The sequence below is a fragment of the Theobroma cacao genome, chromosome 3, assembly GCF_053813885.1.
Source record: "Theobroma cacao isolate CCN51 chromosome 3, ASM5381388v1, whole genome shotgun sequence".
Taxonomy (NCBI): domain Eukaryota; kingdom Viridiplantae; phylum Streptophyta; class Magnoliopsida; order Malvales; family Malvaceae; genus Theobroma; species Theobroma cacao.
In genome coordinates this window covers 40,316,740-40,334,064 of record NC_142641.1, presented here as the reverse complement: position 1 = coordinate 40,334,064, position 17,325 = coordinate 40,316,740, and the positions used below count along the sequence as shown (strand labels likewise).

General features: G+C 36.3%; 1 protein-coding gene across 1 annotated transcript; it reads right to left on the bottom strand.

The window, feature by feature from the left end:
- Positions 1 to 1,780: 1,780 nt before the first annotated feature.
- Positions 1,781 to 5,011, bottom strand: LOC18605765 (Plant invertase/pectin methylesterase inhibitor superfamily). Its single transcript, XM_007038976.3, has 3 exons — positions 3,889 to 5,011; positions 3,287 to 3,423; positions 1,781 to 2,640 (listed from the first exon to the last, which is right to left on the bottom strand). The coding sequence occupies exons 1-3, from the start codon at positions 4,872 to 4,874 to the stop codon at positions 1,943 to 1,945; spliced, it is 1,821 nt and encodes a 606-aa protein (XP_007039038.2). The 5' UTR covers positions 4,875 to 5,011; the 3' UTR covers positions 1,781 to 1,942.
- Positions 5,012 to 17,325: the final 12,314 nt, after the last annotated feature.

Here is a 17,325-nt window from a genome sequence, read left to right as displayed (position 1 = left end):
AATCGAATAATAAAATGAATATCTCTCACTCTTTAGGTACAAAAATGGAAGAAAAAATAATTTTTCAAACTTAAATGAATTGTCTCTTTACTTCATGTGTCTTAACTCTCCTCTTATTTTTTATTTACCTTTTAAATTGTTAATTAACATGTTGGGTTATTAGATTGATCTATTGAGATGTAATATAAGATTGAACTGTTAAGATATAATATATTATAATAGGTTTAAATTTATATTAAAACTTAATGGATTTAGATTAATAATTTCACTTTTATTTTTTTGTAAATTTGATAAGCTTACCAAACTAGTTTAGAATTTATTTGTTAGACTTAACTTGTAATATGCTAACCATAATGACTCTAATTTTATCAAACAGTTTAAAGAAAAAAATTAATTATTAAATGAAAAATTATTTTGATAGATATTAAAAATAAATATAATAAATAAAATTGTATTGAAAAAATATAATTATATCATTCTATCAATTTATATGTATATCCTTATTACTTAAAAATTGTAATATACATGCTAAGATACATTGGTTATTTTGAATAAAAAATAATATATTGATGAAATTCTAAATAATAGTGCAATATTGTAATTTATATTTAAAAATTACATAATAATTTATTTATTTTTAAAAATTAAATCTAAATAATAAAAAAAAAATATGACAAATAAAAGATAGAATCTACATATGACATAATAAAAATGAAGAAAAGAACATAATTGATGGTTCGTATAAATTTATTAAAAAAAATTTATACAGATTTAAAATACATAAATAAATAAAATAAAATAAATAAATAAATAAAAATAATATAAATTAAAAATAAAAAATTTTAAAATTGAATAAGTATATAAAATTATTTTGTTATTCTTTATTTATATTAATTATTAAATAAAAATTTATTTGAGAAATTTATTTAAAAAATTAAAAAAATTATTTAATATGTAAAAAAAATTTTAAATTTTGAGAGGGTCACGCCCCCCATCCCATAAGGAGGCTCCTCCCCTGACCACAGCTGGCTTCGCACCCATCGCTTTTTAGCTGCACTTTTGCTGCCTAACTCCCGTCTTGTAGGACAGCCAAACTTGCTTTTTTATTTGTCCCCTCAACAAAAGAACAAAATTCTCTGTGAAACGTTAATCCACTAAAGTCGCTGCATGCCGTGTTGCAAAGCATTTTTGGTTAAAAAGATGGACACTTACCCCATTGAGGCTGGCATTCATCAAAAACAGGGTGGAAAAAGTTTATTGGCATTTCCTCTGCCGATCTACAGGTTAAAGTGGATTTAGAACTCATTTATTGGCACCTGGTTGCAGGCATTCGGGTAGTTTCCAGCCACATGTCTAGAATGGGACCCAGGTGCAGTAGGCCATCAGCTAGTTTCATCCACGTGTCTAGGATGGACCCAGGTGCAATGGGGCAATATCGTTTTAAATTCCGGGTCCACGAACTGCGGGTCGAGCTCAACGCCCATGGGCTTGATTTAATGGCCAACAAATCAACAGTGCAGTGGCTCCGCATTTATTTCTTGCAAGTCAGTCACTCACCGACACCAATAATTTTAAAATAAACCTGAGCCACGCGTACACAATAAAGTTGCAGCGACAACAGCCCACCGAGGCGACAAAACAGTTCAAACGAAGAAAAATATTAACATCATTTCCTTATTACAACACCATTTTGATTACGTATGGAATTTATAATTACAAATTAAAAAAAAAAGTAATATATTAGCAGCAGTAGTAGTAATTCTTAAGACTCTAGGCGTAGTAATTCTTAAGACTCTAGGCTTCTATAACATGTTTGGAGTTAAATCAACGAGAACAGGCGACCCTTATTACCATATCATGGAAAAAAATTAGAAAGATAAAAATTATATTTCATACAATTAAAAACTAAAAAAGAAAAAGGGGTAAGAAATATTTTAAATTTTTAAACTTGTAGGCCAGCCAGGAAAGCAACCCCAGTTGATGGTAACCATGACGATCCATAAATAAACTGTCCCACGGTGAATTTGCCTGCTTCAATCTCTGAAGTGATGACCCTATACCCGGGCCATCTGACCCGTTGCCCAACTGCCGCACCCGGCCCAGAATTCATGTATTCACCATAATATAGTGTATCCAAGGCAAACGTAGCATTCCACTCCAGCCATCCCCTAGGGTGAATGTGGTCACTCATGTACGATAACATGAACACAGTCCTGGAGTACAACTTCCACGGACGTCCTAGATACGTTTGGAAGCTTCCTTTGGCCGCCACGAGGTCGGACGTGGGTAGGATCCGACACGCATGGATGGAAATACCTGTGTTTTGGTTGGGGTCCTTTCGGTTTTGGGCCGTGATGGTGTTCTTCTGGAGGGGCATGGGCTTCCGGGCGTAAATGCTACAGTTTTGGAGTACCACAGCGGCGTTACCGAAGATGAAATCCACCGTCCCGTATATGTCACATTCACGGTAAAACTGGCGATTGGAGTGAGTGTATAAGGTGTCTTGGTATCCAATGACGTTGCACCTGTACACCACGGCATGGTCTGCCCCAATGCGAAGTGCCACCGCCTGGTGCTTGGCTGGTCCAGCCCAGTTCTCAAATGTCATGTCTCTTGCAATAAAACCAGCTCCAGTTGCCGCTGAAAAAAGAAAACATTAAACTACCAATGAATACGGCTTCCTCAAAAAATGATGCAAACATGATATCCCATTAGTATTAATTAAAGTTCGATCAGGATGGGATTATTAAACTAAAAAGTGCTGATTATTTGACAATGATACTATGCAGATTCGTGAGAGGGGATAAGCTATGACCCACGGCGAATAATGTCACTCTTTCCGCTTTAGATTGTAGCCACATATCCAGTTTTGGACTATATGAGGTATTACATCATTCCGATTATTCCCAATGAGCTTCAGGCTCAATACTAATTTAGTGGCAAATCAACAAAAACATAGCTTAAGCAATGTTATTATTCCAATCAATCATTTCCCAACGATTTCCTTCAAAAAAAAAAAACTCTTCTGTTTTCGGGCATTTTTGAAGGGTAATTGTGGTTTCCATGTTATGGACGGAGAAGTAGGCAGATAAAAGATAAGATGAAGTTGCTTCAGGAATATTAGTACTTTGTCTGTCTAGAATAACAGCCCACGTGCAACTTCTACCTCATGCATGGTGAATGGTTTGGGTCCAATGGGTTTCCTAAGGAGTTTTTATTTGTAGTAAAATAATATATATATATATATATATATTCACCTACTTCCGCGTAAGAAAAACAAACTCACCGAAGGCAGCGGTGTGGAATGTCGTCATGTTGTCAAATACACTGTTCCCTCCAGTAATCACTGTTTTACCCTTGCCGTCACCTATAAACATCAAGTTGATCTTCTTCCTCCCCACCTTCAAATTACTCTCTTCGTACCTGTCAATAAGTAGCAATAAAGTAAATTAACTTTTTCCATTTCCACCCAGCTGTAATTTCCAAGTCAATTTTTAATTTACTTTCCGAGAAAATGTTTAAAGAAAAACTAAAAAGAAAATTTTCCCAAGCGTATTCCACTAAATGCCCACCCACCCTAACCATAAAAATATTTCACGTGAATAATAATAATAATAATATCTTATTCACATGATTGATGCTAATATATTTTTTTTATGATTATATTGCGAAGGTCAAAACTTGCAATCATTAATTGGAATAAAAAGGGTTCGGTAATGAACTGCAAAGAATGCAATACTTCAAGGCTACTTTCGTCATTTTAGGTTATAAAAGGATGGTAACGAAAATGAGAGGGAAAATATATATGGAAAAGTGATTTCAGAAAAGGCCAAGGGGAAAAAGCTGTCGCTAGCAAAAATTGGATCTTTATTATCACCGCAATTTTACCTTCCTGCCCTCACGTAAATGATGATCCGCCGAGCACTATACTCCGGCGCCTTCTTAATCGCCTCGGTAATCGTCTTAACGGTGCCGTTTCCGTCTTTCGAAACGATGATGTCTGCCTGGATCGTCGACACGGGAGTGTCCAGCAGCTCCCTCTCTTTCCTCCCCAGCCATTTCGGGAAATTCTCGTCATCGATAATTTCTCCCGATATGTCGTCATCCGTAGCCAACAATCTCCTGTTCTGTATCGGCACTCCTGCGAAATCGTCTCCGCCACTCGCAGCAAAAATCGACAAGCAGTTGCTCACGAGTTCGGACAAGTCCTTCATTTTCTCTGCCACTTGATCCTTCACCGCCCCGCTCACTCCCTCGAATCCCTCCGAACACGTGTCCTGGTTTGTCAACGCTGCGCTAAGCCACGTCATCACGTCCTGATTTGTCCCGGCCTTAACATTATTATTATTAGCATTGCCGTCCTGAGAAGGAACGACGGAGAAGAGGGAACGGGAGAGGGCGTCGATGGAATCTTCAAGAAGCTCGAGGCAGTCGTCGTATGCCGACCGTACACGTGGATCCATCTGAACGTAGGAGATGGACGTGGTCGTATAAAGAGCCTTGCTAAAGTGCTGCAGCGTCATATTGAAGGAAATGTGGACGAGGTCTTCCTCATTGGCAGTGAGTGAGCCAGGGAAGTCCAGGAGTGAGTTGACGCAGAGGTTGGGGAACCGAGTTTTGCTACAGGTCCTGGACATCGCTTGGGTGGGCTTCCGGCGGATTTGGGTGCCAACTGGGTCGGCGCCTCCTTTACGGAGCCCAATTACAAGCCCAGCACAAACAGCCGAGATAATGATCATAGCCAGGGCAACAACTGAAACTATAAGAAGCTTTTTCTTGTGGTTTTTAGCTCTGGGTTCTTCATGAGGTAGTTGTTGTAGCTGAGGAAGTCCAGAGCCTCCAGGTTCGGATGGTCGGAGCCTATCGTATCCCATTGCTCTTTCTGTGCTGAAGCAGCTGCAAAATCAGTCAATGGCTTTGAAGTGTAGAGAGAAGGAAGAGAAAGGAGAGGGATGAGTGGTGGTGAAAGGATATAAATATTACTACTACCACATGAAGAGCTAAGGGAGTATGTGAATGCACATAAATAAAGAGTAAGAGGGTGGGGTTATATAAAAAAGAAATAGATGGACTGGGGGATGTGAGAGAGTAACAGAGAAGGTTGGTGTGAAGTCTATGTCGAAAGCATGAGCTGTCCTCTACTTACTACTTTCTCAGCTCTTTGCCCACAGGGATGGACTAGAAAAATTTTTTGAAAAAAGGAAAAATAAATTTGTAAGTTGTAACTTTGTTGTAACTTTTCTCTTTAGATTTTGAAAAGTGGATGATGATAAAATAAAAATTAATTATCTGATGAGTTAAGGAATCGATGGAGATATGATTTATGAAAGAAAGTTGAGAGAACTTTTTGTTTGCTTTTAAGCAGTTAAGTATGAAGACTTAGTTAACAAGTTTAATTAATGAGTGGATTTGTAGGGTTTTTTCCTTTATATAAATGGATTGTGATTCATATATTGTCAGTTAGTTGTGAACATGATTGAGCTTAACAGAAATCTCAGAATCTTAAGCTCTTTTCTGGCATGCTTATGCCAGTAGTTAGGATTTAATCTTGTTCTTAATTAGCTTATTGGGTTTTTTTAGGCATATATGTGCTTTTGTCTCTTAATCAAGTGTATTGCTTTCTTCTAATGACCAAGATCTGATGTCAATCTTATTCCACACAGGATACAAATATAAATATTAGAACTAGGTGTAGTACATTTAAGTTTAATGCTGTGAGTTAGGCTATGTACCAAATTAATACAATTAAGTGGGACTAAAGCTAGCACAGCCATCAGCATACATACAGAATAAATTAACCACATAAATCTAGCATTGAGAAATCAGTAGGGGGCACCGAATTACTTCAAAGACAAACAACAAAAAGAAATGAATTCTAGAACAGTATATGCCAATTTGAGTTTGTAGCCTTTTGATGATGTATTAGCTTTAGACAACATAAACTCCTCTGTGACCTGTTTTATGGCACATTGTGGCAGTGTACTTTGAGGAAAAGAAAAAGCGAATTAAGGAACATAAAGTATATTTTGTACTAAAAAGACAAAAAAAAAGGTATACGTACCTTCTTCAGTCGATCAGCTAAAATTCTTGTGTTTGATAATTTCCCTGGGGGCTGAGCTGCTAACTGCTAAGGTAGTACGTGTATTTATAGACATAAATTTAGGTTTAGGGTTTAAAAGCAGAGATGACGACCTATGTGTGCCGTACAGGGTTGGCACATTTAAGAAAGATTTTTTGTATTTTTATTTGAATTGTTAGAGTCCCCATATAGCAACAAAATTAATAGGAAATCAAAGGAAATAATTGACTTTATTGATGGAAAAAGGAGAGAAAAGCGAGAACCGAATCTCTTCACGTTCAAGCCAGCCATAGATACCTTTAAGTCCGAGAATTTGATTTCGATTCTTCTTCCTTCTATTGAAATTTAACAATCATTTTTTTTGTTTAATTATTTTTATTGGCTGAATTAAGATCAATTTTAATTTCTTTCAAAATTATTCTTGGTACAATTGAACAAAGGGTAGAAGAAGTTAATTGAAGAAAGGAGGCAGAGAGACAGGTTCATGTGTTGCTTAGCCTACAAGGTATATCAATGAAGAACACTCTGCAATGGTTAGTTAAACTGTAGCATGTCAACTCAATAAAAAAAAAAAAAAAGTGGATGCTTATGCTGTTTGCTTTATGCCCTCTTTTGAAGGAAGTAATCAAGCAGACCATAATTTAGTGATTTTCATGAAGATGATCATGCCATAATCATCTAGCAAGAAGAATTTATACCATTGTACCCCAATCCGACTTTTCTAACAGAATCCCATGTTGAGTCATGTTTGCATGAAAACTATAGGGTAAGCTATAACGTATACTATAAATTATCCTTTAAAAATATAAAAAAAATGGATTAGATAGATTAATAAATTACTAGTAATTATTAATTGTTCTATTCTTTTAGATTATGCCTTTCTCCAACCTTCTATGCATCCATAAGCAAGCATTGGTTGAAATGCTTTTGGGTCCTTTCCACATCATCCAATTGTATCAGAGGCTTTACTTCAACACATTTGGTTAGTGGAGATCCACGGCAAATATTAAAGTGGGACTTGTAAAGGGACGAAAACGACACACAAAGTAAGAGTATTTGTCTAAATTTTACTTAAAAACTTTACTTTATTTCTGGTAAAGAGGCAAAGTTTTGGAGAGAAGAAGTCACGGACCATCATTTAGGAACCCCAAAGGGAAATCTTTGATATGATTAACGAAACAGAGTAGTTCTGGAAACGAAGTTTCCAGCTCTCAAGCCCACCGGATTGGGGAAAATTGTATATATAAATAAACTATATATATGGACTGGATAAGACTTACCTAACAAAACAGTGGAAGGCTAATGATACAGAACAAGAAGACTGAAGACATATACTTAGTAACAAAATGTGCTGTTTAGGTACACAGTATGAGAAATTCCTCCACCAGCTCTCATCAAGCTTTGTGTGCGTTTTCTTTTTCCATCACCTTTAAAAACCACTAGAAGGGGAAGGAAAAAAACCAGATGAAAAGTAAAGACGTGTGAATGACGTACCAAAATTTGATTAAAATTATCCAAAAAGGAGAGAAAAAGCCCCCTAGAGTAAAGAGGGGGAAACTTTAAACAATATATTAGATGTTTTCTTTTTTTTTTCTCTTTTGTCCCCAACATTAATTAATCGTTGAATTTTACAAGCTATAGCTTTTTCCTTTTTTTTTTTAATTTGCAATATAATCAGTACTTTTTTCCTTCTAATTTGAATTTTTTTAATAAAAAGCTAAATAAAGTTAAATTCTTCAATTAAAACAAAATTTTACTAACGGATGTATCTGAAAAGATTCATTCAGATTATCATATTAAATAACATTTTCTTCCATTAAATTGGAAATTCATTTAATAAGAAATATTAAAATATAATCTTAAAAGGTATTTTAAAACATTTATTGGCAAGAAAATATATGTAATAAGAAAAAAAATTGAGCGGAAGATACTGAAGGAGAAGGACCCCATGGAGAAGCCAAAATCCACCGACAGTTGTTCAGTGGATAAATCACCCAACAACATTAAATAAGGAAGGCGACCACGTTAATAGTAGTAGTACATTTATTTGGTGGTGCTAAATCTTTGATATGTTTGAATCCAAGCGCTGCGGTTTTGCAAATTGGCAATCGGCTATTGAATGTGATGTCGTGTGAGTGCCTACTCTGACTTTCCGACCTTGTGAACTGTGGAGTGAATAACGTGAGAGGACTGCTGTCGCTCCCCGTTTCTCGCATTCACTTTTGTTATGCACTTTTACACTCATGTCCCCCTCCCTTTCTGCAATTCCACGGCATGGGATTTACTTATTTGTAATCAAACAGTGAAAATATTGTCCGAAATTAAGTTGATGTCGTGTCAGCGACGTGTTTGTGTAGCAAAAATATTTAGTATTTTGCATTTTGGGTAAATATGTATGGACCTTTTTTCACGTGTTCTTACTGCATGTATAAACAGCTTATAAAGTGATAAAACATTGGAGATTAGTTCGTATGGCTCACAGTTTCAATGGGCTGATTAAGCACACAGTACTGTACGGAAACCTTCTGCAACTCTTTTGTTGAAGTTTGCCCATATTTTTCTCAAATTGAAATGAAAGGAATTCACAGCTTACTGATGGACATTATATAATCCAAAGCATGCCTGGTCTTATTAGTTGAATGAAGTTCAATTACTTTAAAAAGAAAGAAACTACTAGGTTTATGTTTACTGGTTGAGGTTTTATGTCTAGTTAGCGGATGGGGAAAGGGCTCGATTCAATGTTCTTCACTCTGATTAGTCATTAGTGAAAGGACACGGAAAATGAGGAAGATTCCTTGACTCTCTCTTTCTTTAATCAAATCATTTTAACTCTTAAAATGACCAAACTGTATAGTTGATAGCATAAAAATAAGTGGCTTTGGATACCTTTTCTATTTGGACCAGGAATTCTAAACTTTAATTAAAGAAGATCACTTAGTCATTTTTGTCACTTTGGCACTTCATCTTTTGGTCTTTGGGGTCCCCAGCACACATGGTTGTTCCCCTTCACAAACTCTTGCACTGCGTTTGCTTCCCATGGAGGACGAAGGCAGAGGAAGAGAGAGGTTTGACTTCTTGTTTCCAAACAAGGACTAGTGTACACATCCATGACCATGAGCCAGTTAAAACATTTGGGCGATGTAGGAAAATAGCAACCACGCTTTTCCTTTATTTCTAACTTGGAATGACTCACAATTTTGTCTTAACTTCTTTTTTGTTTGTCCACTTTGTAGAAAATAATAAATAAATAAATGACCCACTTCAATTCCAGTTCTGCCACACAGTCCGCAGACAGTGAAAAGCAAGCTAATTCCTTGGATTTAACGTCGGTTTTGATTTCCGAGCAGAATTTTGCAATATTTGTTATATATGGTTTCACTGAATTTCATCACCTGTGCAATTCTTGAACTATCAACTTAATTATAGGCTTTGGCTTTTGATAATCTGCGATTCTAGCTGTAGTAATTTTCATATGTTAAAGAAATGTACAGTTTAGATAAGTTTCTTTATGTCAGAAAATAAAATTAAATCTAATTATCTGACCGAGACTGCACTTGTTAGCAATAGCAAGCTATTGGGTATTTGGATTAAGACTATCTTTTGAGGAGTGCATCGACCCATCGACACATGCTACAATGATTTGGGTCATGCCACTGAAACTTTAATCATCAAGGTTCGATAAAGAGATTACTATTCAAGAACAATTGCATTGACTTTGTAGACCATAATTTCCTTTCCTTTTGACTTTCTTTCTTCATTTACTACAGTCACGAAATTCCCAGTGAATTACTTTGGTTTAGAACTGATTGCACCAAGTTCGTAGCTGATGGAGAAAAAAGAAGAGAGGAAGGAGGAACATCAAATTAGGCTGTGTGGAGCATCTAGTAAGAAGGAAAAACAATGAAGAACAGCAATTTGACCAGACAGAAAAGAACATGAAAAAAGAGCAAAAGTTTGAGGTCCACAGCACAAGGCACAAAACCGAAAGCTATCCAAATGGGCAAATTAATTAAGCATGTGCCCACTTCCATGGTGGTAGGAGACACAGCACCTTATTTCCCAAACCCGATCACATGATTTGTCATATGATTTGTAACAATGCCGCTTAGCTATTTTGCAACAATCACTTTCATTAATACTTGGAATGGTTTTCCTTTTTCTGTTAATTAATTATTGAGGTGCCGCTGGGTCTTTATTTGAGCCAAAAAAAAGGGTTTAATGACACCAAGCTGGTCATCATCATCATCATTGTCGTTCTATCCACTGCTTTTGAAACTAAATGGTCGCAATTAAACTCATCTTAGTTAATTTTTCTCTATTTCCTTTCAGGATTTAAATAAATCTGTTTAAGTTTTGAGTGGCAAGCTATGCATGCACTTGCACTGATTAAGACTGTGTTCTTTATTAGTCAATTGGTTAGTCTACTCTCATCCACAATTGATTGTCAACCAATCAATGGTCTGTGTCTTCTCTAACACCATTATTTACTTGTGCTGTAATATTTTAGTATCAATATATGATTCCAATGCCTTACCTCAACTATTTCACGTGAAAATCTAGAATTTTCCTTTTTATAATCTAATAATAAATTTTTTACTTATACTAAGATGAAATATAATCCATGCTTAAAGATGATGACTAGCCCCACCAGTCGGCACCAATAAGCCATGAGCAGTTGATAAGCAGCTTCCATGAGTTTACATCAGAATGGTCATTAAGCATGCGAGCATGCCCATCTGCTTGAAAACAGCAAAGGACAAACATAACACTCCCAAAGCTTTTGAGCGTATGTCGAAGGTCATTGTTGACGCGTCGTAGCAATATTCTAGCTAGAATGTCTTCTTATGCCCATTCTCGGCCAGCCACGACTGTTTGCTCTGTTCTCTTGTCATTGTCTTTTCCATTTTCTTTGGTTTCTGTCTATTCAGTTAGTCAAGATTCTATTTCTAGAGGATGATTATCCTTTATAATAAGCTTTTTCTAGTATATGATATTGATATCGATACGGTGTATTACTATAATACTATTTTGATGGAAAGAAGTTGTACTTACAGGCACTGAGGATGCACAAATCTACCCTTTTTATGTCAACTCAATCTCATCAAAACCAAGTTAAAAATTGGAGCTTTCATGATCTGTAGATAAGTAAGAAAATAACATGAATGGCGGGGAGCTTAATTAACCAAAATCATCACAATCATGCTGTGTGTTTAACCAATGGGGACTACAAGACCGAAAGTTAATCAGTTTGGTTTTTAACTTTCTATAAACAATCATTTCTGCTCTCTTATACTTTCTTTTTCCTCCACTCTACCAAATTCATCATTTTCAAGCTATAATCCCATCGCATCTTCTTTGCTACAAGGATGATCATTTTGTTTCAGTTAATTATTTCAACGAACTGATGTTGTTTAATTCGCAGTCTTATAAATCTGCCTGGCTGTGCTTGTTAGAGCCGTGAATGTTTCCCAAACAAAGACAGTAATCCAGCTTTCATCATCTTTTTTGTGGCTGCTATGCAACTTTTAAGAAAATCCAGATGAATTATGGAGGTCAATTTGTATGATCAGTCGTTCCAATCAAAGTTTGAGCATGAACTGATTTCGATTTCAATAAAAAGGTTAGGCTTCTTTATTGGTGTGAACTCTTGTGACGCTGATGTTCTTTGGCAAAAATTATAACCAAAACCACGTTTATATAACCGTGGCCATAGATTTGATCATTTCAGAAAATTAAAAAAAAAAAAGATACATCTGAATCAGATTCAGAGGTTCGTTTTCACTTTAATTTCACTGGTGTAAGAGTTTCTTGTGAGAATAAACTGCCAGCTAGTTTTAACTGGTAGAGCTTCTGGAGTTTTGATTTGCAGAGCTAGCATATCCCTAACCGTAACCTACCAATTAGACCCAGAAAAACAGAGAGAGTTTCTCTTAGAAAATTTGATCATGAACAAGAAATGATTGATTAGCACAATAATTTTAAGAACTAATATAGAAAAGTTGTTCAAGATAATAAGTAATGGGGTACGCATGCTTATAGTTCTGGTAGAATTAGCACAGGTGTATAACTATTGATCTCTTGATTGAACTGTGAGATGAAGGGTTAAGATGATAAGTATTAGCATTGGGTGAAAATTTGGTGATGGTCTTGGCACTACTTGGATTAGATGTTTGAACCATTTTCTTACATAATAAATAAAACTTTTGGATGGATGCTTTAATGCTGGGATTTGGGTTTCCAGAGAAATAATTTGGAATGGTTGAACATTTAATTGGTGATGAATACCCCTGGATCCCACGTCAAATTAATGGGGAACATGGGTACTGCTGGATTATCTTCATTTATTTAGTAACCTATCTTGTTTTGCAAAACAAGTGTTGCATACTTGACAAGGTACAAGGTGCTAGTTTTCGCTTCTTCGCGTATCAGATGCTGTGCAGATCACTGCCTACAACTGATACGTAGATTTTTTTCTTTAATTTACAGTGAAAAATCTCTCTTTATTGAACAATGAATCTAGGATACCTACAGTGGCAATCACTTTACACTGCATATGAATTCTTATAATGAACCACAAACAATGGAGTCCAGATGCCATTGAATCTTTTTCAAAAGGAATGTTCAAACTTCAGAAAACCCATGCTGGGGAGAAAACAAAAAAACGAAAGAAAGAGTAAACCGGTAAAATTAATTGACTGGTTTTCAATGAATCATTGAGGCCTCAGCATTTGGCCTTTCAAAGTTGTACTGATCCAAAACTTGTCTAGTTATTACATCAACCCTTAACGACAATGAGTCACCGACTTCTCCAAATTTTTACGAAAATTTTGTGTAGAATAGCTGTAGCAAGATGTAGGGCTGAACCAATCAGTCCTTTTTTCCTCATAAAGCCTCTCTTTAGTCAACCTGTTAGAAGAGAAGTGAGGAAACTTTTAACTAAAAGAGTGAAAAGAAGAGACAAAACGCAATCAATCCAGTTGGCCCAACTTTGAATTTAGGCATCAAAGTGCTCCTGCATTTTGCAATGAGGTTATCAGATGCCAGCAGGCTTATTAAGTGATAGAACTAAGCTAATTTCTGGTAAAATTCAATTGGATAAGAGAAGAAAAAGAACCTTTGGAAATTATTTCGTGTATGTATATATATATGGATTTGGAAGGACCTGCCATCTTCCTCTTTTGACATTATGTGAATCATTAATTTCGAACAATAAAACTGTCATGTGCCATGTTCAAGTTTATTGGTGAAAAAACAAAGAGTTCTCCACAATTTCATGAAATATAAAAGATTTCTGGATACAAGGGACTCATAAATGTTCTTCTTATTTGTTTTCATTATTGCATCATACGTCGCTTTACAAGTCAAGTCACCATCCTCTCCGGTAAAACCTCACAGCCTAGCTATTTGCAGAGAAGAGAGAAGCAGCAGACTAAAATGGGGCTGAAGAGATCAGGTAGTGGTGGAGATTCGTTCACCCTTGGATTTGGATCACAGGGCGCACAGGACATCATTATTGGTAGATACGTGTCCGGCCCTTCCCCTTTTTTGCCTAAACAATAATAAACACAATCATATATGAACAAGCTAACCATTCCATCTTTTATTATCCAAAAAAAAAAACTGTGCATATTCTTCGTCTCATGTCTCTACCCTACAATCTTAAGCATTTAGTGGTCAGCTAGCCTACGTGTTCATCATTGCCTTCGCAGCCCCAAGAAGGAGGGGAACTACAGGGCCCATGGGAATTGGTTGGACAGTCATAAAGTTCAATGTTGCGAAAGCGAAGGTGTTACCCTTTAGCTAAAAAGCTCAAGTTTCCTTCAGACGTTTGTGAAATGAACCAAAAAAACAAAGAAAACCCCAAAAGTTTATATCCCCACACAAGCATGGTTACTTCGCAATGTGGAAAAGATCAGCCACTATGATTGAAAATAGGGTAAGATTTCTCATCCTAGCATTGTGGCTGTTGAAAATAGTCTAGAGTCTCCCGCCCCAAAATCTTATTGTCCCATTTTATGTTAAACACTATATATAGCACATCTGTTATGTTGATGTGGGGTTAATTGCATTGTATGATTGAAAGATCACAACTTGGGTTCGCAAATCATATGTTTATATAGAAAACTGTCTCAACATTATGATCATTATTAGTTTTTAACAATGGAAAAACGAATGTTTAAAGGATAATGTTGTCTTATGACCAACCAGATTACTACTATAATTAGATGATATTTGCATTATTAGGGGTAGGGTCCTCTAAATACAATATCAGACTACATGTTAAGGTGTCTCTTTGCTTTGCAGTTATGGTAGGACATGTTCCTTCTGGATTTCATGTGATCATTGCCTAATAATTTGATTAATATAAACATGTATCGTTTGTTCACTGTCATGCAGTTCTTGATATGAATCATTACCTATCTTTGGCAAATCTAGATACATTCAGATTTCACAGCTTATAATTTTTATTCTGCTGTTGATTTATCCTCCATTTTTTGTTTTTGGTGGGCTAAAAGCTAATGAGAAGTAGAAACAAAAGAAGCAAAGATCAATACAAGTTTCCATTTTCCAGCATACATCGTACATGTGCGCTCTGCACACAACTCCTTAATGCTATACCCACCCTTTACTCTAGTGGTCTCGGGTAAATGACACCATTATCACTTTCAGTGTCCTTCTTTTTACATTTAAACCAAATATTTTTTGGTTTTCCTTATTGCTTGATTTATATGCTATCTCTTTCGCTTATACGGTCAAGTTTGGTCTACATGGAGCTGGCCGATCAAGATATAGATATGTCAGCGTCTATGCCATTAATAGGTTACAAACACCAGGGTGGGGTTAAAAGCCTAGATCATTTTTCCAAATTGACCTTTCTTGCGTCTGCTGATTGATCTAAGGCACTAACCTGACATCAGAATCAGTTTCTCCGCACTGTAGGGCCGTTCTCTGCACTATACCTTTTTTTTTTTTTTGAAGGGCCTCTGCACTACACCTGGTGGTATAGTGCGTTCAGGTAACAAAAATTTCTTCATACGGTTTCCATGACTTATCAAAGTAAATTCTCGGCCACTTCTAATCTTCTATTCCGTGCCAAAAAATGGGACAGTTATAGAGACTTTCTAATCTGCCAGCTGCATGTTTAATTGGAAATGCCCATCTCTATCATTTCGTGTGCATTCATTCAGTAGTTGTGTTAGATGCAGGCCCTCATCATTGCCACCCAATAGGTAATTAATTGCAAATAACAAGGAAGATTTCCACCATTGGCTTTGCAATTCATCACAGCTGTCCATTCATAAACGCTGAAGTGCTATAGGATCCTTGAAGAAACACCACTCCCCCCATTCGATTAGTCACCATCATCCACAAATTATGAGATAAAAAGTTGCTGTGTTTGCATTGGTGTTAATCATGCTCCAGTAAAAGGCCGCTTGGAGACAAGGACAGGCATATCAAGACATCGAGCATTTCTTGTCAATTGTCATCTCCCTGTTCAAAACAACGACCCTATCACTGTCCCTTGATAATGGATCAATGAGGAAAGATGATCAGAGCAAGCGTGTTTCAAAATGACCGTTAAAACCTCATAACTTTCCTTTGACAGGGTATCCGTTTAATCATAAAATAAAAACCACTGCAGCGAAAAAGCTAGTTTCTTGTTCCGATTTGTGTTAACTTTTACCATTATTGATTACAAAAGCTCTTTCTTTTCTCCGTCAGCAATTGAACGCATGACTTGGGTCGTGGGTGCAGCAAGCATCATCTTCGAGAAGAAAGGTAAGCAGTATTTATAGCTTATCAAAGGATCATTCAGAGACAGGATAATATGGATTTTATAGACTTTTGAGCCGAAGTGTTGATGGAATGGCCCATCCTCCGTCTTGACGTTTTACTTATGGGGAAACTATCTCCTGCAATTGAACTACGATCCAAGTTTGCTGTGAGCAGTATTAAAGAGAAGAGAGAAAATAAGGAACAACGTTTTCGGTCAAGAGACTTGATAACAATGGTGTGAGAGAATTCAAGACTGGGAAAATTTTTTGAAGTTTTCATTCCGTACAAGTGTTTGCTTTTCCAGATTTAGTTGTTTGATGTTCCTTTCTGCACCCTGCACGAAACGTTTTGGTCTGCTTCTTTTGTAGCCCTATTGTTACAGTGTCTAACAGAGCTATGCCCATGTATGAGCAGAATTCATCTGCTTTACTTCTTTTCGGGAGTTAAACTTTTAATCGAATAAAAATCAGAACTAATACATAATGTTTCCTCCTATCTCAAACTGCCAGCTAGAAATGCAAAATATTTACAAAATAGAATAAAGGCTCCCTTATGTTACTTGGGTCAGAGAAGAAACCTTTTAAGATTGTCCAGTCCAATGAACCACCAGATTACTGAGAAATAGAGCTCTGGGATGGGATTTTCCATCTTGCAGCCTTTGTAGTACACCTCTTTCATGGTATTCAATTACAGGCAAAAAGAATCAAGTTCCAATAAAACATTTAGACAGTTAACACAGCAGGAGTGACAAACTGAGAGGGTTTTAAAAACAGGGGAGATTGCTTTCCGCTCCCTGTGGTCCACTATCGAGCAGAAGAAATTTTGGAGTAAACCCAAGAATTCCAAATAGGAGAGAGAGAGAGAGAATATAGATATTATAACATGCAATGATATCATGAGACAAAGTGCCATATTGATATTTGATCCAAGTTGTTTTCTCAAAGCAGTTTCTTGTTGGAGAATAGTTTTAGGGTTATACAATAATCAATAGTACTTCGTTAAACTTCCGGGACAGATATTAGTAGAGGTTAGGGAAAATGAAAATTGGCTTGCATCATACGGTCTTCGCTAGAACGGTAGTTGTATTAGTAGCTTGTGCAATGCTCGAAGATTGCCTGTACTGAGGCGGGTGTCTTAACTGTCTTCTCATGGGGTTGCTTTAGATTAAAGCAGAATCAAGTGTAGGCCACTACAAGGAAAGTTTTGATTAACATAAATTGAAGTGGAATGGTGTGCCCGGATTAGAGTAGATTAGATCAGAGTTGCTTCATCGTAAAGCAAGGAGACGCCAGTGGCAGTAACTGAAGACACAGTCAGTGGCAAAAGAAGAGAGAAGGATTTATAAGAGAGACAGATCTCAGATGACAGACTACAGAGAAAGAGAAATGTCAATGAAATGACAATGCACAAATCATTTACCAGTTGTTATTATGACATACAAATTTATTTATTTGCTTTTGGATTTAAGG